The 23,167-nt window shown below is 49.0% G+C and overlaps 2 protein-coding genes across 2 annotated transcripts; one reads left to right on the top strand and one right to left on the bottom strand.

Annotated features, from left to right (window-relative positions):
* The first annotated feature begins 108 nt into the window (after positions 1–108).
* Positions 109–4,335, top strand: icmt (isoprenylcysteine carboxyl methyltransferase). Its single transcript, XM_066691499.1, has 5 exons — positions 109–345; positions 1,488–1,576; positions 1,839–2,008; positions 2,101–2,318; positions 2,420–4,335. The coding sequence occupies exons 1-5, from the start codon at positions 127–129 to the stop codon at positions 2,600–2,602; spliced, it is 879 nt and encodes a 292-aa protein (XP_066547596.1). The 5' UTR covers positions 109–126; the 3' UTR covers positions 2,603–4,335.
* Positions 4,242–23,167, bottom strand: rnf207a (ring finger protein 207a). The gene is made up of 18 exons (XM_066691498.1): positions 23,094–23,167; positions 21,905–22,095; positions 15,367–15,499; positions 14,850–14,994; positions 14,547–14,628; positions 14,143–14,218; positions 13,672–13,797; positions 12,771–12,817; positions 11,776–11,848; positions 11,175–11,243; positions 10,962–11,030; positions 9,935–10,059; positions 6,708–6,885; positions 6,180–6,365; positions 6,007–6,058; positions 5,794–5,911; positions 5,580–5,672; positions 4,242–5,453 (listed from the first exon to the last, which is right to left on the bottom strand). The coding sequence occupies exons 2-18, from the start codon at positions 22,093–22,095 to the stop codon at positions 5,285–5,287; spliced, it is 1,932 nt and encodes a 643-aa protein (XP_066547595.1). The 5' UTR covers positions 23,094–23,167; the 3' UTR covers positions 4,242–5,284.

Genomic DNA, 23,167 nt, shown 5'->3' with positions numbered 1-23,167 from the left:
CTGCGCAGACCTGCACAATCCCTCCGCTCCCATTGGTGGAGCCGCGCAGACCAATAGCCTGCCCCGGGGCGGTCCGTATAAGCAGCACGAACACTCGCGATGTTTCGCCGCGGCGCCGCTCTCAACATGGCCGGGGAGAAGTTCGTGTTGGAGGGGCGAGTGAGTCTCACAAGCTTCGGGCTGGGGCTCGGCGCGGTGCTGCTGCCCGTGCTGGCGGCGGCCGGCTCGCACATCGACTGGGTGCAGCACTACCTCACCGGCACTCACGGCAAGATCGCCATAACCGTGTGTATAGCGGCGGTGAACGGCGCGCTGCTGCTGCTGCACCGGGGGCCGCTGTATAAGGTGAGGCTGCTCGTGTGTGCTGAGCCGTCCGGACACCTGCGCTCCGGCTGCAGCGATAGATAGTCCACCCTGATCAGCAGCGCAGCACTGTGTGTGTGTGTGTGTGTGTGTGTGTGTGTGTGTGTGTGTGTGTGTGTGTGTGTGTGTGTGTGTGTGTGTGTGTGTGTGTGTGTGTGTGTGTGTGTGTGTGTGTGTGTGTGTCCAGTTTGCTTTTTGGGTCAGGCATCTGCACTGGATCAGATCAGTCCGGCTTTATCCTCCTTGCACTGGACGACCCGGCGCATCGCTGGTCTGTATAGATGTAATCAGTGCACACATTAAACGGGAGCTGTGGGTTTAGTGCAGGTTGCTTTAGAATGCATCAGCACGTCTGGTTTGAATGTGCGTGATCATGAGTATCTCCCTGCACGGTAGTGAGCTGATTGAACTTCTGTGCTGTCTTCCGGGTTTGCACGGTGTTGCACGGTGTTGCACGGTGTTGCACGGTGTTGCACGGTGTTGCACGGTGTTGCACGGTGCTGCACGGTGCTAAGGGATGCAGTCTGACAGTGCAGCACCACTCTGTCTGTCTGGCATCCTTATCATGAGGTTTAGGGTTTGCATATTCCCCTCAGGGCCCCACACCACACACTTTCACCGTCTCGATTTCCATTAGATGACTGTAGAGAGTCTTTATGGGTTCCAGAGGAAGTGCTGCTGCACTGTAAGCTAATGCATTACTTATAATAGCCGGGGCACCATCTGTCTGTGATCCATATGGACATATTTATACCCGAGAGTAGTATACAAGTGTTAAATGCATTCAGTAAAGAGACGCTTGGACGTGAACTTCCCAGATTGAGTGAATGCCAGTAAGAGACCCGTCCACTACCCCTTTCTTCTTTCTTCTTCCTTTTTAAGAAGGGACTTGCAAAACAAAAAGAATAAAACTATATTATAATGTAGTTTGAACAATTATAATCACTCTAGCACAATCGTATTAACAGCCTCAACAACAATAACTTGACCAAAGACATTTTATTAGGAGAAGAAAATGGTTATTGATTGAAAAATATGAATACATGTCTGACTTCCAGTAGCACTGGAAGGTAGAGATTGCAACTATCCAAGCTTGTGAATTGATCACTCTCTCTGTGTCCCAGGTTGCAGTGAGAGCCTGCTTCCTCGGCTTTGCCTTTGGCTGTGGCTTGCTGGTGAGCTTTGGCCAGACGACGTGGAGACACTTCGGCTGGTGAGTTTATTATCCTCTGTTATCCCTCAACTCTGTGCGTCTCCAAACGGCTACAGTATCCGATTTCCTCCCGGCAGCACAATGTCAAGCAAAGGTCAGTTCTATCCCATTAGTCTGACACACGAGTAACCAAATAAAAACGGCCTTGGAAGGTAATAATCTTTACGGCTTATGTATTCACAGTGCTCGATATAGCAATGGCTCCCCAGATCCTGTAATCTCTCTCAGGGTGGTTTTATGGTTGTCCCGCTCCTCCCCACAGGTACATGTGCTCGCTGTCCTTCTTCCACTTCTCCGAGTACCTGGTGACGGCCATCATTAACCCGCGCAGCCTGTCCCTGGACTCCTTCCTGCTGAACCACAGCCTGGAGTACACTGTGGCGGCCGTCTCCTCCTGGGTGGAGTTCACGCTGGAGAAGATGCTGCTCCCAGGTTTGTCCCCCCACTGAGGAAGTGATCTAGGTCCCCCGCCTCTGCACCAGACCCCTCTAAATCTCTCTCTCTCTCTTCACGTCTCCCCTCAGAGCTCAAGCAGCTACGCTGGCTCAGTCTGGCCGGGCTGCTCATGGTCCTGTTTGGGGAGTGCCTGCGCAAGTCCGCCATGCTGACCGCCGGCTCCAACTTCAACCACATCGTCCAGAACGAGAAGGCAAGGACCCACGTCCTGGTCACCAGCGGCGTCTACTCCTGCTTCCGACACCCCTCCTACGTGGGCTGGTTCTACTGGAGCATCGGCACGCAGGTACGGCCCTGTCAGCACGTCGCATGTTGTACTGGAGCGGAGAGACCACGTGTCGGGGGCGATCACCTCCGTTGAAACGCGCTGTCGTTTGTGTGTCGCAGGTGATGCTGTGCAACCCGGTGTGCGTGCTGGGCTACACCCTGGCCTCCTGGCGGTTCTTCCGGGAGCGGATCGAGGAGGAGGAGATCTCGCTCATCCACTTCTTCGGTGAGGAGTACCTGGAATACAAGCGCAAGGTCCCCACCGGCCTGCCCTTCATCCCCGGAATCCGAGTGGAGTCGTAAGCGGAGAGATGGGAAAACGCGCACATATCCTCTACAGACTGGCGCCGCAAGAGGAACGGTGGTCGTCTGGCCAAACCACGGCTCGGCCCCTTTGCCACTCCGAGGGCCGAGGGTGGGGGGGGGCAGCGGCACACTTAGACACCGGGCGCATCCTAGAGCTCCCCACGCCAGGGCCCCACACCACACCAAAGCAGGGGTGGGAGAGCTCCGCCGCGGCCGCGCCACGCCTCTCTCGCCGCCACACACCGAATCCATCGCACCGGCCGCTTTTTATTTGTTTTCATAACCCAGATCCTATCGCTCCCTAAGGACGCGGGATTCAGTAACCGGAGACCCTGTTGATTTCCCCCCCCCGTCTGTCCGTTTGCGTGTCTCTCCTCTTCGCCGTCTTGGTGTCGTCCGATTTTCTCCCGTCGTCCATCTGCGTCGGACGTCCATCTCGACTTGCGTAGTCGTTGGAATTGGAAACGACGAACTCTCGATTGTGATCGGGAAAAACAAACGCTAAGCTACGTTTCATTTGCAGTCTTGTAGCGTTTCTTACCCTGGAGTTCTTGAGCTCTGAACTGTGAGTGTGTATGTATGTGTGTAAGTGTGTGTGTGAGTGAGTGTGAGAGACTGTGTTGGGGGAGGGAGGTTGCCGTTCAGTTCGCTGCTGTGCGTTTGCTCTGTTGTCTCCCCGTGGTTAATCTCGCACTCGGCCGTTTTCTCTCTTCACGCCGCTCTGTTGCATCGAACTATGATTTGCTTTGAATTACACATTGTAAAAAAAATGACAATCAAAAGAGGGGGGGGAACAAAAATGTTATCCACACTTTAATTTGCAAAAGTTTTCTTTTTAAAGAGGTTTCTGTTCAAAAGCTGCTGTAATTTCCGAACGGTAGATGTAGCAATTGGTGACTTTCACAAACCACAAGACCCATCACTGTTTTCCTGTTGGGATACGCCGCTCACAGGGACTGTTAGCCGCTCTCCAGTTTGGCTTGTATGTAGTTTTCGGTTCGTTTTAATGCCTGCACCGGTAGCCCTCTTTTCATTGGCTGGTAGAGAGATTCTTCACGTCCAATCACAGTCTGTCATGCAGTGGACCAAAGGCACCTGATCTTTTTGCACATTCACATATCTGGGACACATTCTTGCTTTATAAATAATAACTAAGTAATTGTCTTCTTTACAAATTAGTTTTAGTCCACAGTAAATGTTTTGCACCATAGTAAAACAGGGGTGGGGCAGTAAGTAAGTGCAGGTGATGTCCAAGTCATGGGATGATTGTTCCCCCCTCTCCCCTCCCTTCCCTCTCTCTCCTCCACCTCTTTGCGAATGCGAGATTGAAGCCGATATAAATTGGCCAGACTCCTGAAGCACGGCTGCTTTCGGACGTTTGCAGACTCGGGTTGATTTGTACTGATGCGGCAATACCCCTTGCATGTGGGGGGGGTTTACTGTTGCTTCAGAAAAGAAACTCCGATCTCCCTCTCTTCTCTCCCCACCTCCCGTCTTCATTCACCGGCTCCTGGTTTTCAAGCACTGACGCCGTTTCTCATCCTACAGAAATGCAATCCATCGTCTCTTCTTAGCCCAGGTGTGATTTGTAAATATTTACTTAATTGGAAGAGTTATATTGTGGTTTTTTTTTTGGTTTTTTTATATATTGTATTTTAATATTTGGAGATTCTTGAGTGAGGAGGTGGGGATGGATGGCAAATAAACTTGCTTGGATTATTAAACTCTCATCTGTGCGTTGAGCGTTTCATAATGTGTGTGGTTTGAACAAATGGTGTCTGTCCCACAGTGCATCGTATCGGAGTCAAACTGAGGTGTGAAGTCAGAATAGGATGCGATTGTGTTTACATTGAGACAGTGACTTCTACTGTCAGTGGAAAAGATGCAGAAGGATTGTGGGCTGGTTACACTTGTTTAAATAATACTTTTTTGTGTGTTTGCTAAAAAAAATATCTGTACAGAATTCATGTAGATGCCCATTTTAAATATTTCTGTGGCTGTTTAGCCCTCCTGAACATACGTGTGCATGTCTTTGCTTTGGTCTATAACATGAATAACGAGTGCCGCATTTTCAGTCATAATGGTTTAATTTCTATGCAAATTTTACAGTTCTATGACACAATAATGGATGGATAAGGTTGCATCTTTAAAATGTACAACTCCTCTAAACACCTTATCTATAAACAACCGGAGGATGAAAACTTGACATTTTAAACACTTCTCTGAACCTCTTTTTTTAGGTAGAACAGAGCAACTTCTCCCCATTCAACATCAGTCTTTGTTCCTCAGTCTGGGAGTTTGTCGCAGCTTTTTCAGTGACGAATACACAGTTTCTGGGGGGCGGGGGGGTGGGAAGGAGCTGATCTCAAAGAAAGTCAACAAACTTCATAAGCAGGATGCAGCGTACAGGTGTATCTTCTCGAGTTGGCAGACTGGCACGACAAGACGTTGCTCCCATTGAGGGTCCGTGAGAGTAATCCCGTAGTGATCGGTGTGGGAGGCATTCGAGTTCAAACCAAGGCCCGCGTCGCTCAGGGCCACTTTGAAAGGAGAGCGGGTTCACCCCATTGGTCAATGTGCCACAAATAGCCGGGTGCCAGTGCAGTCAGTGTCTCTGTGCCACCCGGCGGGGAGGGGGAGCCGTGCGAGTCGAGCGGCTCCCGCACTGCAGCGCCTGGTCTAATGGGGCACATCTTTGCGCCCGGTTGCCTCCACCGCATTCTTCTGCTTGCCCGGCCAGTAGTAATCCTTGCTCTTCAGGGCCGCCGCCTCCTCGGACAGGATGTTGAGCGCTCGGTTGTCCAGGATCATGTCACGGTTGTCCTCGGTGGCACAGGTCAGGTCATTTCTTTCGGAAGCAACGAGAAATCAAAGACAAATCAATTGATTACAGTGATATCGCTGTGGAAGTGGTCTCTCTGGTGCTCCACAATGACTGCCAACTGTCCATCTATAGATTTAAAAAGATCTTTACCTGTGCTGGGCCTCACTGACCATGGTGCTGTCCTCGTAGATCTTCAGCATCGTCTCGGTGCGGTCGTCCTTCAGTTCTTTAGGCTCCTTTAGCCTGAAAGGAGGAAACGATCACATGATCTTCGGTTAAGCAGTAGAAATGGGGGTTACTGTTCCCTGATTTGCTTTGGGATAGGATGTGTGTATGTTGAGGGTGGGACGGGGGCAGAGCTGACCTGGGTTCCAGGCGTTCTTTCACCTTTGCGATGGAGCGCACATAGGGGCCGATCTGCTTGGTGATGGTAGTCAGGTAGGAGTTTTCCTGCTTGAGCTGCAGCAGGTCGTGTAACTGCGCTGGGACGCACAGGGCGACAGGCACCACAACATCAGCACACAGACATGCGTGAGTGTTGGAAACGGATAGTTATTGCGTAGCTTTTTATCTTTACCTTCGTAGATCTCTTGCTCGTTGGCCACCCTTTGAAAAGTCTCCTCCCAAATCTGCAAGACAGGACATGGGCATTTAAGTTTCCATCGCATCGCGGTTTCTGTGTTTCGGCGGGTGTGGTGGGGTGTTGAGAGTAGTCGCACAGACCGGGCGCCCCCCTCTCCCCAGACGCACCTCCTCGAACATGGCCCGCATCATCTCCACGGAGGAGTACTCGGAGGCGATCTGCACGTCCATCTGCAGAGACTTGTCCAGGATCTCACCCATGGTGTCAGTCTTGATGAGGGAGTGGTGCTTGGTCAGGTCTCGGTGCATCTCCTGCACCTGGTCCTTCAGCTTCTGGATCTCTGTCTGAAGGGTCTGGGGGCGATAGAGCACGTCAGTGAATGGGGTCTGCTTAGTTCCCAACTTCCCAGGTGGGCTACCACCACTGCCCCCCCCCCCCACCGAGTCCCAGACCGTACTACTCTTCCCTTAGATCTACATTTGTTTCGTTGTTATGTTGTCTTTTGATGCTTTTCTGTGGCAGTGGTTTACAGCCAAACAAAGCAAAGCACAAGTCTGATAAACAGGAATAAGAAGCACGTCGTGGGAAGCCTGGCCCAGTCCTATCGATTAGCCTGTCAAGAGTATTGATTAACCTGTAGGAGACCTGGTGGGAGGGCGCTCGCTCGCTCATCGCTCGCTCACTCACTCACTCACCCGGTACATATTCTCGTAGTTGCGGCAGTGCTCGGCAAACGGCGTCTCCCCCCCCTCGGCCAGCAGGACCTTGGTGCTGATGTACCGGTGAGAGGTGGGCTTCCGGGCCACCGAGGAGGACAGAGACATGTCGCTGGAGGTGGGGGAGAGGCAGGGGGCGGACAGGGAGGATTGCAGCCTGAGGGAGAGGAGAGGAGAGGATGGGAGGTCAGAGCCAGAGCCAAATCTATTTCATCAGATTTAAGGGAAAAAGTTAGCCTTGTCCTTAAAATGCATCACACTGCATACTAACCATCAGGGAAGCGCAGGAGAAAGTTCAAATACAATGTGGATGTTGTTATTTAGCTAGTGTCTGGGATTGGTGAGCCTTTCAGAAATATTGTTTAACATTTAGTAACGCAAGCCACCACTGAAATCCCTGGGGTGGTTCGTCCGTTATTTATTTTGATGTGTGTGTGTTTCGCAGGGTGTGAATCCCTCTCACCGCTCTGTAAGCAATGGGCTGCATTAGCGAGTGCAGCTGGATTAGGAAGGCTTGTATTGTGCCGTTCCCTGGAGCACCTGTTGTGCAGATTACAGCGCCCGCAGGCCCAGGCTCGCTAAGCCTGTAATCTAAAGATAACAGAGGCTGAGCTGGGAGCCGAGCTCTGGGAATTGCGTCCGGGCGATGGCTGCGTTTGGCCGGTATAGTGTGACACAAACCAGCCCGTGCACATTCCAGCCATGACAAGGTCACTCTTCCAGGAGACCCTGAGAGGGTCTAGCGACTTCACATTTTCTGTCTGATCACAGTCTTGGGAACCATTCTAAGCCAGAGCACCTTTTGCTAAACCAACACGGACAGGTTAATATACATCATACAATTAGTAATTTAACGTGTGTTTTTCTTATCCAATCTAGCATGCAGAAACTAGGAGATGAATATCACAACTATAGCTTTAATCAACTCAGCAGAACCTCACATTAATATCTTGTGTGTAAGCTGCACAACAAGATGGTTAATTATGTGATCTGGGCTATCCTGACTACTGGACAAATGCAAAGCGTCATTTAGACCTACAAGCCTTCCTGTTGCACTAGAACTCCTCTCACTTCTGTCTCCCGAGCTCATGAGACACTTGGTCATGGTCCTGGGCGTGTGTTGGACTATTTATCCTGGACAAAAGGTCAGCGAACAAAAGCAGGTTTTCCAGACCGAGAGGGCTGCGTCTCGCTTTCACAGGAGCGCCTGGCGCAGTGTAGGCAATTCTAGCAGACTTCCCATTGGATTAACGCAGCCGCGATCGGCACACACCCCCCAGAGGGTCACGTTCATGATCACAGCCAGTGGAAAACGGAGGGAAAACATCTGTCCTGTAGACCAGAGTTCAGAAGGTGCACTAAACCACAGCTGAGCAAAGAGGAACAACGGCAATTAAGGGAGGAGGCACAGATCTTTTAGAAGAAGACCAACCATCTTCTGGTAGCTCTTGACAGATCTGGATGGTTGAAAACGTTACACCGACAAGGACCCAACCGACAGACCACCGACCCAGAACACAGATAAACCAGAAGAGAGACATCCTTCTACCTTTCGCTGAGACGCAGGAATGGAAAGGCAGCGTTTCTCTCCCTCTTGAACTGTCACGGGCCGGGGCAGCACCGTGAGACATTCGATCCCTCAAGTACTTGAGCTGAAGACTGTGCCCCTTGCCCAGCCTAACGCGTTTTGTTCTTCGTGCTTCTGCTTGCCATCCTGCCCTTGCTACCAATTTAAGACATTGGCAAAGAGGGTGACACACACTGGCGTGGAAAAGAATGCCCCCCCACCTGCTCATATACACACAGACGTGCTCTCTCTCTCTTCTCTCTGTGCCTGGGTGCTGAATCCTGGAGAGTTCTGTGAAATTCTGATAAAAATAGTCCCGGCCGGCAAGAGAGACGACACCTCCCACTGGTGCTCTGGCCAATAGGAGGGGTGGAGCCGAGGCTGAAAGCGGCATCCGTGATTGATGTGGAAAATTGGTGAGGGACGTGCGTCACTTCTGCCTGAGAGAACGAGGGCGAGGGTCGGGGGGGTGCAGATGGGGGAACAAAGTGCCCGAGTGTCATTCTGTCCCGTGTTTGTGTGTGTTTACGCCACTCACCTCGCGTTCACTCAAACCAGGCTTACATGGGTTTGGAGATTCCCACGGGGACAAGAACAGTAGTACTGGAAGACTTTCCTCCCCAGAGCTGGACTTTTACTGGGGATCGATCTAAAACGGTCTGTTTCTCAAAAAGATTTAAATATGATCCATCTAGAGAGCCCCTTTGCTCTCCCTTTTCCACTCATCCTTAGTCTGGCCTTGAAAGAGGTTCGCACAGAAGGTTACCAAAGCCTCTGAGAATTAATATAGCGTGATTCCAAGAGCCAGGCTGCTTTCAAACTAAATCTACAATTCTCAGAGCCTCTGTGTCGGTTTATCCTCCAGGGATCTGTGCGTTCCTTTGGTTGGTTACACTCCCCCCTCCGACCATCCTCCTCCCTCAACGCTGCCTTGTGCTCGTTTTCTGGCACCCTTGTCACGTGTCATCGTACACGAGGCGGCTTAACAGCTGTAATGATTAACAGCACTGAAAGATGGGATAGCTGCCGCGACGCTGAAGGCACCGGAGCCGCGGTTTCTAAGAAATCGGGCTTCCCATCACTGGGCCAGTTGTTATCGCTGGGGCTCTTGGCTCAACACTTCGCCGAGCGGACAAGCACTTGCTAAAACCGGAGCCCAGACACAACCGACTTGTACTCTAAAGAAGGCTTTTCAGGAATGTAATTAAAGTGCCGGATCTTTTTAAAGACCAAAGATAATACAACAGAAAAAGGAATTCTGGGTAAGAGGCGAAGCTCGGCAAGTCTATGTAATCATGATTTATTTGATCTTCAGCTGATGGGTCAGAGATGGCATTCAGGGTCAGGTGAGTAAACACAACAGATAGGATTGAAGACTGGAGTGAAGTGAAAATGTGTTACAGGTCATGTCAGGGCAGATCAATTTGGTCCCAAAGGAAAAAGGATAACGGCACACAAATATTTCAATCCTAAAGTCTTCGTCACTCTGATCAGCGTGCCGTTATCCTTTCTCGTTTGTTTGTGCTGCTTTTAAGGAACTTCCTGGGCCCTAAACACAGTTTGAGGAGAGCAGCAGTTTGGATTTGTATTCTCTCACTTCCTCCCCCCAGGTGTCAAATCAGGGCAGCTGGAGACTCACAGTCCGGTGCCGTTGGCGATTCCCACGGCCACTCCGCCGCCGGCGACCGACACCGAGCGACGCTGGCTGAGTAAGAGCAGGGGCTCCAGACAGCGGGCGAACTCCGAGCGGTACTCGGTGTTGATCTGAAGGACACAAGAGGGCAGCAGTGAGGGCAGGGGCAGAGCAGCTAACCCTCAAGGTCAAAGTCCAGCAGGGCTAGGGTTAGAGGCCAAGTATGGATTAGATTTCAGGATGGGATTATTGTTTAATTAGTGGACACTAGTAATGATCTTGCATATGTAGTTAGATTAGTTCATGGTAATATTTTGACTAGCTAACATCTGCCTTGAAGTTAAGAGTAGGTTAGGCTAAGAATAGGGATAGTCTTTTGATCATGCCTATTGTTGGGTTGGGATTAGGTTACTATTCCCAGTAGAGACAGCTTTTCCAGTTAGTGCTAGGGTTGTGTTTCTACTGGGGTAATTAAGGGGCATATGGTGGCTAACTTTTTTTTTTTGGTGATGGTTGGAACTAGGGTTCGGGATATTGTTAGGTTAACCCTCGTCCCATTTCAGACCTGACAACCAGAGACCACCCAAAACCAATCCTGTCCACAATCCAACTGGAGACATTACAATTCTCTGTCTGCTGCTCAGCAGTGAAAGCTAGAAATGCGTGTAACTGGACTGAATAAAGACAAACGATAAATCTCAGATGCGTAACTGCAAGTATGGAAAGCAGAAGAAAAGGAGCACCGTCCCTTATGTTAGGTGTTTCTGCTATAAACCAGGGGGGGAGGGGTGGTGGAAGGTTTTTTACACTTTAAATTACTGCGCCCTAGAGACACCAATTAGAGTTTAAATTATACCCACATTACACGGTGAACGAGCTCTGTGTTAGTTATGTGGGAGCGGGCCTGAGCCCACTGGAGATTTCTCTCCTCTCTCTGCTGGGCTGAAAGCAGCTGGACTTCGGCTCGCTGCCACAGGGATGAGTCGAGAAACTGAAATGTTGCTAAGCGTGAGCCTCGCTCTCCTCCTCTCACCTTGCTGCTCTGCGCTGGCCTCAGCCGGTGGGGCAGCTTCACGATCTTCTTCAGACGCTCCATCAGTTGCTGAGAAAGAGAGGGGGACGTGGTAATGGAAACTAGCAGTTCAACTAAGACTCATTTTGGATCGTGCAACAAACAATGCCTTCCATCGCTATTAAAACCCTGAAGCGGGTGTGTTTCCTGACCACAGTAGACCCCCCGACTCACATAGCCCAGGTCCAGGAATTCAAACTTGTTGGCCGAGCTGAGGAAGGCAGAGCAGGTGACCAGGTGAACCTAAGGAGACAGAAGATTCCCTGTGAGAGCGATGTGGATAGGAGCTGCCCACGCGATGCCACCCACAGCAGAGCGGTGAGGAGGGTGGCAGTAGAATCTGTTCACAAGCCAATTATAGAGCAGCAACGTGTGTGAGCTAGTGTCCGTCCTGTGGGGAACAAAACGTCCGCATCACGAGTTGACACTGACGGCGATGACAGGAGAAGGGAGACTGGTGTTTTATTGGTGCAAGGCTGTTATCTCTCTCTCTCTCTCTGTCATGCTTTGGCCTTCGGCAATGTGTCGCCGTGTGATTTACAAGAGACAAGATCTAATGTGCTAGATGCGGACTCTGAGGATTGGAAGTGGGCATCATGCAGCGGGCAACGCGAGACAGGAAATTTGAAGCGGTGTGACCAGAGGAGAGGCGACTGAGACTGAGGGGCGCATTCCTGTAGTGTCGAATTACGAAGTGGAGGCAGGCTGGGTGGCACAGGCAGTGTGAGTCGGCACGCGTGGGAGGGAGGAGAAGGGAAGGGTGGCGCCGGTTTACCTGCAGGGTGGGCAGTAGGGCGGCCAGGTGAGAGAGCTGCTCCTTGAACGCCCGCTCCTTCTCCTCGTGCTGACTGCCAACAGACAAACGCATTTGTGAGCGGACAGCCACCCACTGACTGGGACGGGCCTGGTGTGTGTTCGTGAGTGGTGTGTTTAATAAGCAAGATATCGGGGACTGGGACTCTGTGAGAGCAGGATTGGAGATCACGGATTCAGATTCTGGGCTGTGAGAGAGGGTTTTCTTTTTGCTCTCTGTAAAATACTACATTTGTCAAATCCACACACACACACACACACCCCACTCCACAACTCAGGTGATGTTCTTTGTGCTGTTTTTATTTTCACTCTCTGGCCGAGGCAGGGGCAAAAAGACATTGAGTTACGGCCACGTTGTGATGAAATACACAGGGAATAAAGGCGGCTTTCTTTTTAATTTCTGTGGAGAAGTAAATACTCGAGTGAAATGGGGAAAAAGGGGGAATTGGGTGAAATATATGCACTCTTTCTGGATTTGTGTGATCTCCCCTCCAGGATGAGAAAAGCGATGCCCGTGGGATCCCAACATATTATTTTCCCTGCTCCTATGATGATATCCAGGAAATCGCACGTAACCGGCCTGTTTCCTGGCAGGGGCCGGAGTAAAGCGCTGTAATCTCATTTAGGGATCTCTGTAAAGCGTAACACGATACACTCTCGTGTTTCTGCCTAGCGCCCGGCTCAAGAATAAAGGTTTGCAGTGATGATGCGGTTTTCAAGTGGCGTGGCTCCCAGCTTCGCCGGTGCATTAGTGATGATTCACGACCGCTGGCGGTGGGACGGGGAGTGGGACGGTCACCTGCAGGATGTGCTGAGCTCGGTCTCGGCTCGGTCTTTCCTGCTCGAACCTCATGGTCTGATTTAGGATGCACTTCTATTATCCTGTCAATTGTCAACTGAGTGTGTTCTGTTTTTGTTGTCATTGTTTTGCATAGCTTGGTACATGAATATCTTTACCTTTGAGCCGCCTTCAGAAGGATCTTTTTCCTTTCTGCCAGTTTCTCCTGCAAAGAGGAATGAAAGGAAAGTGAAACATTTGGTGATGTCAATTTCATTCTGTCTTTCTTTCCCTGTGTCTCAGAAACCCGCAGCTCTGTTCGTGGGTATGCGTTGCTGCCACGGATCCGTTTGCACGCTTTGAGAGGCGTCTTGTTCCCTCAGAGGAACCTGTTAAATAAACCCTGTGAAGGCTGCGGCAGCCATGAATTATTCATCTCCCCAAATGCAACTCCTCACTCGGAAGCGGGTTAAAAGTTTAATGACATACACTATTATGCCGAGACTGTGGGACGCGTCCTGTGCTGAAGGGGGAGCTCTGTGATCGGTCGTGGAAAACTACACTTTCAAATAGATCCGTGTGAAAATATTATGCCTTTGAAAGGTAGCTTCGGTTAATGACATACTTTGCACCTTTGCATCCAGGAACACAGACGGTTATTTATAGAGGTAAACGGCAAAGAGGATTTGCTTTGCTTCAACAGACAGCTTAGTCATCCTGCTTAAACACTGCTCCATAAACGAACATCTCATCCGATCCCGGGATATGATCGACAGCCTTATGAGAAACTCCTCTCTGTGGAAAATGATCAAGGCCTCCCTCTTGTGGCTGTTGGCTAGTAAACAATATCTTGTGTAACTGAAAGATCTGCTTTTTAAATAGTGCCGTGGTCTCTGTAGAACGTGTTTTGTGCTGTCTCAGCAACGCGTAGACACTTGGAAGCTAAATGGTATGAATATATTTGCTTTTGTGCTTCTTTAATTCAAACTGGACCACAGCTTGTGGGTTTAGAAGGCTTTAAGTGCATCCCACTGTTCTCATTCCCATCCCTGGGGCAGAGCCCAGTTGACCCTGGCATACCTGCATATTGTTGAAGAGGGTGCTGATGGCGCTCTCCTCCTCATCCACGTTGGCCCTGACCTCCCCGATCATGGCTTTGAGCAGGGTGATGGCCTCGCTTGCCGACGTCTGGAGCTCCTTCACTGCCTGGGGAGAGGGGTCATGACGCACACCCGAGTTATGCGGCTTCCTGTCTGATTTTCAACAAATTCCCCAAATTGCTCATCGTGCCGTTCCCTCATAACTATCTGATCTATTTCTCCAATCATTTTGCTGATCTTCTGTCTGCAATTCACACATCTCCATTTCTATTAAACCAATTCCCCACGTCTCTCTCGGAAAGGAATTCCTGCCACACCTTGGGGCTGATATCTGCCAGAGTAACTGGAAAGACATGCATGTTCCTTGTTTCTAAATGACATTGTGGCACACATACAATAGGGGGTGGGGTATTTAATGGGGAGAGTGTTGTTTTAATAGCACTTGTCTTACCAGGACGGCCTGATCCAGCCTTTCACAGCCCTGCATATACGCCGTCTCAATATCAATGCAGTGTGCTCGGCTCTCCCTGCGCACACAGACACACAGACCGGGATTAACACTGCATGCTTGAACCAGGAGAACTCAAGGCTGTCAGACAGGTGTCATTGAACAGTCGTCATGTGATCTGCCAGGGGCTCAGATGGTGTCCCCGTCCCAGAGCAGTAGTATGTTGTGCTCACGCCCCCCTGCCACGACCCCAGACTGGTTTTCGGTTACACGGCATTGTGTATATAGTCACAGTGCATCTGATGATGAGGATGATGGTATGCTTTGTCAGAATGTGTGAATTTGGACTGTGGTATTTTGCTGATCCAGGTGTGTGTGCGTGCGTGTGTATGGAAAATAGTACTCACACTTGCATGTCTCTGAAACAGTTGATGCACAACATGGACTTCTTCTCTGTGGAGAACATGATATAGGGTTCCTCATGGAGGGCTGCAGACCAACAGAAAGAGACACATGGCACTGTGAGACCTCTTGAAATCTTTGAAATCAGGCAGCACAGAGATATCTTACTGGATTGGTCCTACAAAATGAAACCTATCAAAGCACCATTAGATATACCCAAGAGTAATTATAGGTTTCGTGTCTGAAGCAGATCATTAGTGTGCTGGGGTCGTTGTGTGGGAGTGTGAGGGAAAGAAACGGGAACTCACAGCATTTCTTATGGGCTTCCTTGGTGCGCTTGGCCAGGGAGACGATCTCGTGGCGCGAGAACATTTTGGCCTTGTGTGTGTCCTCCCTGCAGGCGCCACACAGGGGCTGGTTACAAGTGTTGCAATAATACATTGCATCCACATCCTGCCGGGGACAAAGAGCGCCGCTTTAAGCCACACCTCTTTCTGCGCCACGCTACCCGCCTAAAGCAAGCGCACTCCGACGCCGAGGGCCACTGAGGTGACGCTGCTTCTCTGGTGTGTTTTGGACGGGTCTTGGCCTCGCTGGAAGCCACTAGCTCAGTCAGGGAGAGTTCCAAAGGTGGCAACCATCTGAAGAAACAAAACTGAGCTTATACTGACACCTGCCCAGTTTGCCCTAGCTAGAGGACTTCTCTTGCTACTGATCTCTGTTGCTTTGCCCTCGTGCTGAGGTTATGACGCCAATTAGGACAGGAGGGCGCAGTAATTGAGAGTTGGCGTGCGTGGCCAGTGTGTCAGTGCTGTGCCGTGGTACCTGTTTCTTGCACTCCAGGTCACAGTTGGCACACTGCACGGTCTCCTCACAGTCTGCCGAGTTGTCCACCAGGAACTTCAGGAGGCGGTCTTCTGGGGGGAGCCCGTTGAACCCTTTCACGATCGACTGCTGTCTGAAACACACACACGAGATGGACACAAAGAGACACAGGAGCTGCAGTCAGTACAGAGTCCCTTTCAATACCCACTAATATTTAAATGACTTTGGGGCGAGGAGTGATACTGTTCAGTAGATTTCTGGGGCTGGTTGCATAAAACTATATTGGACCAGTCTAAACCATTAGACTAGTCTTAATTTGACGGACTTATCCAGTGGTTCTCAAACCTGTCCTGGAGTACCACCAACCCTGCTGGTTTTTGTTCCAACTGGGTTCTCAATTAGTTAATTGAACCATTGATTGAAGTAATTTGTTTAAATTTGAATCTTTCCGCGGATATTTTTTTAGCATATTCTTTCATCGTTTCTTTTTCAGACCGCATGGGGTTGACTCTGTTAACTTCCCCCAAAGTATATATTTCTCTGCATTATATTTCAATAACTAGCATAGATTTTCAGTTACTGTGAACTAGACGATGTTTAAGAGAAGCGTCTGCCATGTTTTTTTGGTTTATTTTTGTCCTGACATTTCCAGAATGCATTGCGTGATTGACTAAATAAGACCCGTCTAAGGAAAGACTTTTATCCAACAGTTTTAACTGAGTGTCTATCGTTAGTATGATAATTATACTTAGTTTATGTTTATGCAACTGGACCCTGATCAGAACTCAGACGTCAGGTTTGACAGATTCATACAGTCGGGAGAGGAGTTTGTGGGATTCATCCGTTTTTTTCCCCCCCTAACACACACAGTTCTGCATTGTCCCTTTCAAAAGGTCATGATTAATACCACTTTAGTTTATAATTAACCCTGGTTATACAATTGTATTTTGTACTTTTTTAGAACCGGGCCTTACTGAAGCAGTACAGTGCCCGTGTACAAAGGGAATGGTTGTACTTACTGTACAAGTGAACAGTAGAGGGTGCTCTGAGTTCATTGTCCGCGCCTTCTTGGGATTTATTTGCTGTTCTTGTGTCAGAACTATTGAACAATGGGAGGTATTATAAACGAGCCATAAATACTATCTGCACAGTCAAGAGGAAAATGCCATCTTCCCTGAGGTCTGTAATTGAATCATTCACTTGCACACTTACCCAAAAACAGGGATTTGTGCTGGGGTGCAGTGGTAGGTGCCAGGAGCGTTACAGAGAATGTGCATGCAGCTCCAGATCCTGTCTGAACAGGGGACTGCTTTTTACCTGCAATCTGGGCCTTGCGCTGCACTGTATTTCAGATGAGGAAACGATGTATGCAAATTAGCCAACCTGTTCCTTCCCAGGGTTTAGTATGCTTGCCACTCAGCTGGCCTCACTGTAACTAGTCTCCTCGCTCAGCTGTGTGTCTCCCCGCGTGCGCCTGGCGAGCAGCGATGGGTGGCGCCGATGCCGGTACACGAGTTCAAGGCCAGAGTTACAGCCGCGGTTTGTTTGCATGGCTCACATGATACCCAGATTTTGCAGCAGCTGTTCGCCTATTATCAAAACAACACCCCCCACCTCCTCCTGCCTTTTATATCTTGTTTTCATAGCAACTGCAGCTATTGTGTGCCAAAAATAGCAGTGCTCTGAATTCCTAGATTACACAGACCCTGGGGTGGGAGATGACAGAGATGTAAATAGTAACGAACTCTGCTACCCCTCCTGCCCCTGCTAACAATACCACGCACCTCCCCCCCGTCTCCGTGGGTGCCAGATGGGTAAGTGAGGAGCAGCAGCAGCAATAATGAGGTGAACTTTGTTTTGTACTTTGCGGCAAACTTGTTGCAGAACGATTGCGGGGTAGAAACTGAAGAATCGCATCCCTCTCTCGACCAAGACAACACCTTGTGAGACAGGACTCGGCGGCCGCAGGGTTTTATTAGGCCGTGTGCCCAGGCAAGGGGAAGACTGCGTAGCGCACACACTCCACTCACACAGACTTTCTGTGATGCGAGACATTGACACACTGGACGCAATGCAGCAAATTTGTAAGTGGGGTGGAAAAAATACATATGCAAGCCTGGTCCCAGACTGTCAAAAGAGTAGCTTGCTAGTTTTGAAACAACATTGTTACACTTTTACAAGTAGACGCTTAGGCAAAGCAAGGTTTCCAATAATGCTGAAGACATTTTTTACTCTCCCGTGTTTGATTTATCTCTCTAAATCATGCTTTCACATGCCCTTCTGGTCCTGGTGCCCCAGATGCTGACAGACCTTTCCAAGTCCTCACCTCACAACAGCCCAGTTTTTCCCAGTAGCGCACAGCAGGTAAAACGATATATCGAGGGAAGAAAAAAGTGCCGTAGCTGCCCAGCACACACACCATGCTCGGTGAAAGCTCGGGGAGGGGGAGGAAGAGAATAGAAGAGAAGGATCGTGCCTACGTGTACTCGTCTATTTCTCCCAGGAGCATGCTGGACAGGTGTGGCGGCAGTCTCCCTTGGGTCTCTCCTGGTCTGGTCCGTCACCAGGCAGCGATTGACACCACGACGCCCCGCTCACCCTACTAACGGGGCTGCTGGGAAAGCCATCGGCAAAGCAGCCACAGCCACCGCAAGACCCGCGAGTCTGGGCTTCCCGTGACTGTGTGAACATCAGAAAGCAGCCGCAGAAGCGAGACAAATATAGACTTGAGAAGAAGGGAGGTCCGGTGGCACCTAGGGCCGGGGGTCGCCCAGCGGGGATTGTGTTACAGCAGGGCTGGAGGCGGTGGGGGGGGGAAAGGCTGGCTGGGAGTACAGAGGTGGCGTGGGGTTCGAGTTGCAGCCTGTCATCCCCACAAAAGCAACTCCCCTGGCTCCTGAACCAGAAGTGTCCAGGAATAAGAGACAATGGATTACTGTCATGTTAGGTCTGCTGTGCAGGGTGCATCATTTTCCTGTTAAATGCACGGCTGGTTTTCCTGTGACGAGTACCAGGTGATGTTGTAATCCTCCGAGTGAATTAATTCATTACCCTGGGACTTGATTGCAGGGTCCTGAAGTTCACCTGCATTCACCCCCACTGAGTCCATGTGCTGTGTGTCAGAGCCCAGCGGATGGGCCCTAGACCAGACCATCTAACACTCAAACCTTTTGGAGTAGGAGGGGGTTAGAGTATGTGTCACTTCACACCACTGTTCAGGTGTCCCTTCAGCACAGGGAGAGGTATAGACACAGATGAGGCTTGTGTTTCTGGAAAGGACCAATCTCCAGACAGCTTTTTGGGGGAAGAAAAACAGGAGAAGGGAGCCAGATTGCAATACTTAACAAAATGAAAGTCAAGTGATTTAACTAATTTCACAAGTGCTGGAGTGCTGTGCGTTTGAGTCTTCGCAGTAGCCTGGAAAGCTGTAGCACCCTGAAAAAATTTTAGTCTTAGTTTTAAGCACATTCTGTTTAGTACTTAAATTAGCATAATTTGCATATTGTGGGCTTTATTTATTGGAAGTGTAGGAACCACGCCAAGAAAATGTCTGTGATCAGTTTGGGTGGCAGGTCTATACAGTAGCTAAATTCTTGCACTGATTGGGTAACTTTGTATTCATAATTTCAACTTTCACCCAAGATTCTCTCGACTCATAGTCTAGCAGATTCCTTTTTAAAACGTGGTAAGCTTGATCATCTTACTGTATATTACTTTAACATCTCTTTGACCCCGGAGTTTATTCTTGGTTGACAGCTTGTAGACGTACGCAGAACAATAACGTCATTGTGTTCGGGGGGGCGCAGATGAGGCTGACACAAGTCTGGAAGCGAGAGGCGCAGAAAACCAATAAATACTCTTTCGTGTGCCAACAAGCAAGTGTTTCCATAAGTCAGCGCTGGAAGTGTCGGGGCTGAGTTATGCCCGCTAAGGAGCTTGCTTTAGAAAGCTCAGTGCTGCAGAAAGCAGGGGAGATTACAGAGCTCAATGACTTTTCAGAAGTGCAACATTAGGATTACTGGCTTTAGTGCGATTCTGAAGGAGCCACCGAATGTCCGAGAAACAAAAACACCTAGGAAGTCCAATCGATCTTCTGTTAGAATGTGGCTAAGCTTGGAAAACGAGCAGGGGAAAAAAACGCACAGATCTGTGACATAAATTCTGTAAAGCTGGCAAACCGCATTATGAGCGCTTAACTTACAACAGGGTAATACAATCCAAGTCAGTCTTGCTCACATTAGCTTCAGACCGGTCAATCCCATGTAGCTATATTACCTGGAAAGAGTCAACGCTGGAAATGACACACAACTAGGCAGCTTTATTAATCCTTCCCACATTTTATACAACATCAGATCTCGACACACAATTGACTTTTTAGTTGTAATTTGCCTGCCATGTCTCCGGCTCGTTGTGGGAAACTGTTGCATTTTCTGGAACTGAATCCCTGGAGATGTCAGGCCCTGAGCCCCGGACCACAGAAAGGGCAGGATTTAATTACACGGAGCACAGGGCCAGCATGTCCAATGGCAAGCCGCTGGAGGCCTGTGTGTGTTTATTGTCAGAGTGCCTGCAGGCTGGCCTTATCACAGGATGCCCGGAGCACAGAGCATTCCTCCCGCGCTAAAAGAAGGGCACGGTTTCATACTGCAGCTGTTCCCACACCTCAGGTTACTGTGATGACTCTCGTCCTGTTGAATTACCCAGACTTTCCTCTCAGATGGGCACTTTGTGACACACTTTCACGGTGTTGGTACAGACCGTTCTGGGAATGTGGTTATACCTCTTGTCAATTTCTCTTAGTTTTTTTCATTTTAATGTGGGTGATTTGATTTGTATTCTTTTGAATCTGTTTTGTCTGGGAAAGAAACCCATTTCCATCCAGCCACAGGTGTACGAAGTGAGGGCCCCCTTCTGTTCCATACAAAGGTGATTTCGCAGTCCTTTTCCCCGGCAGCTATTGTCTGCTTTATGCCTGCATGAATGCACCGGCGCACACTGGGCCAGATTACTAGTGAGGAGCGGTACGGGGTGTAATAGACCGAGGGTGTCAATGTGAAATTCTGAGCGTGAGGAGAGGACTGGTGACAAGGTGCAACAGCTGTAACTCATTCAAAGAAGGTGGCTTTCCTGAGAAATGAAGTGGTTCTATGGGAATCGGAAACCAGTTTGCCTGGAAACCAGTTTGCCTCCTGTTAGTCGGTGCATCTGCGCTGCCAGTTCTGATCCGGATGAAACACGTGTAAACGCTCAGAGATCGGATCAAATGCACCTCTCGGGGAGATGGTACAGATCCGGATTAAATGCATCGGTAGCATCTGATCCTGGCAGTGTAAACGCTCGACCGGCTCAAGTCCTATCATGCACTGCGACCACGTTTGTTTTAAAGGCAGGCAGCAGACAAACACCCTGCGCATCAGTGGAGCAGATAAGACACCATTTCCTCCATTAAAATTTATAAAATATTGTTAACAGTAAACGGCTTGTTTTTTTTTGTTAGCAAAAAAAGTATAATTTTATTTTAATTTTAAATGTTTTTACTGCTTAAAATAATTCGTAACAAAAAAAAAATCAACTTTTTGATAGAGCCCTGTGTTCTAAAGGACTATTTTAATATATACATATCATTAAGTTTGGACTTCCATGCTAGAGCACATGCAAAGACCCCTGCTAGACGCGACGCCACTGATCTGGATCAAATACGCTAGTAAAATGCATTTGATCCGGATCAGAAATAGCTGTGTAGAAGTGCCTAGTGTATCTTGTTTCTAGATTAATTTGTTCATGTATACAGCACATTGATAAGGCCTGAGATTAATGGCAAACATGAATCTGAGCGAGAGGCTGCATGGCACTCAGCTGTCAAATTATAATTCAAAAGAAACTAGTTAGAAATGTTATATATGTGTTTCAGGGTTCTTAAATTTGAATTGTGTGCTATTCAGATAGTTACCCTTTATAGGCAAACACAATTTCCTTCCACTGCCTGTTTAAATGCTCTATTGATGGGCATGCAGCTCACTCGGAGAGGAGCAGGAGGCGGAGCCGGGCATCGAGGGGGGCTTTGTTAGAGACGACTCCCTGGGGTTTCAGTTTTCTGCAGTTATTATTATAGGTGAAGACCTTTGGGGAAACCCCGGCCACTCATTCACTTTCAGTAGGTCACACGCCGGCTACATCTGTGTCAACAGAGCTGCGACCGTGAGAGTGAGAGCGAGAGCCCGGCCTTCGTTTGTCACGAACACAGGCCACGATGACCTCGCTGCCACAGGGGGCACTTCACTCTCCCCTCAGTCTGATCTGCCGTAGGGGACGCACTAGCTGGTATTTGCAACATTACAGGACTCTAGTTTGCAATCTCATGCATTTTGTCCAGTGAAACTCATGATATAGTAATAACAAAGTAAAGTACTTTACACCTACGAGGATTCATCTGTTAATAGAGTAACTGGCTTTATACGAACCTCCGAACAGATCCTGCTGGAGTGGCATTTTGGCGAGTACAACAGATCAATTTGCTGTCACTGTAACGGGGCCTTACCTGCAGAGGGGGCATGTGAGGCGACTGTCGGTGGCTCGGCCCCTCAGGCAGCTGGCGCAGAAGGTATGGTAGCAGTCCAGCAGGCAGGGGTGCTCGTACTGCTCGTGGCAAAGGTGGCACACCAGCGGGTGGCAGTTGGCACTATCCAGATTGTACAGGTTATCCAAAGGGGTGAATATTCCTCCAGACATCTGCAAAGAGAGAGCGAACACACTTCTTACTCACAGGAAGGGTAGCTTGAGTTAGAACCAATGACCGGAGTGTGTTTCAGGTTCATCCTTTATGGTTCAGGGTGTTTCAGTTGAAAAGAGGACAGCGTGTTTATTGTGTGGGCTATAGCGACCATATTTTCCAGACTTGGGTGTTAACGTGCTATTATGTACATTCCCAGAGCACTGCTGGGTAGCATTACATTTTAAGGTCTCCGTTTCTATACATAGCACACACTGATGTTCATAGTGAAGCTGAGAGACATACATAGACGACAGAGCACAAGCGTTTAATAATAAAAATGGCGTGCCCCGGAAGGCTGCTAAGCTACAGAATCCATTTCTAGCTGAAGTCACAGCCAAGCCTGTTCTTGTAAACTTGACTTTCTCCCCATGTTCCCCCACGGTGTTTATCATTCTCGTTTGGAACAGGAGACACTTTTAATGAAGTCTGGAAGAGTTTTGGCAGATCTGCATGTCAGGGTACATTTAAATATGTATATCTTGCTTTAGGATATACATTGTAATACTTTGTTATTGATATGTGGCAGCCTGGCATCTAGAATCAGGAAGGAACTAATTGCTGCCCTACTTTTTATTACATTTCCATACAAAAAAAAACATATAAAGGATAAGGAATAAATGTGGTTCTTGGAATAATTTTAGTCTTAACATATTGACAGCAGTAGGATACTGATGTTAACAACCATAAATAGCTTTTTCTCCAGACATGCTCCAAACCCAAACCCTACACTAAAGTGCCACTTAAAGCTTTCTGAAATAAAGTAAATCAAACCAACTTGTTACACTTATCAACAGCACTATGTAATCAAAAGTCCTTTTAAACAACTTGTAATCAACCCAGTATCTCCGCTGTGAGGACCACTCAAGATAGCCCACAGTCTGGGTTAGAGATTGCACCTTTTTCATGCGGATATTGCCCAAAAAGACATGAATGGGCAGCCGATCGGGTCCCTTACCTTGCTATGTCCTATCTCCTAGCCCGGGCTGGAATGACAGATATGCGGGAGCTCGCGCAGTGGCTGGGTGGAAG

The sequence above is a fragment of the Amia ocellicauda genome, chromosome 18 (assembly GCF_036373705.1).
Source record: "Amia ocellicauda isolate fAmiCal2 chromosome 18, fAmiCal2.hap1, whole genome shotgun sequence".
NCBI classification, from domain to species: Eukaryota; Metazoa; Chordata; class Actinopteri; order Amiiformes; family Amiidae; genus Amia; species Amia ocellicauda.
This window is presented reverse-complemented; position numbering and strand designations above follow the sequence as displayed.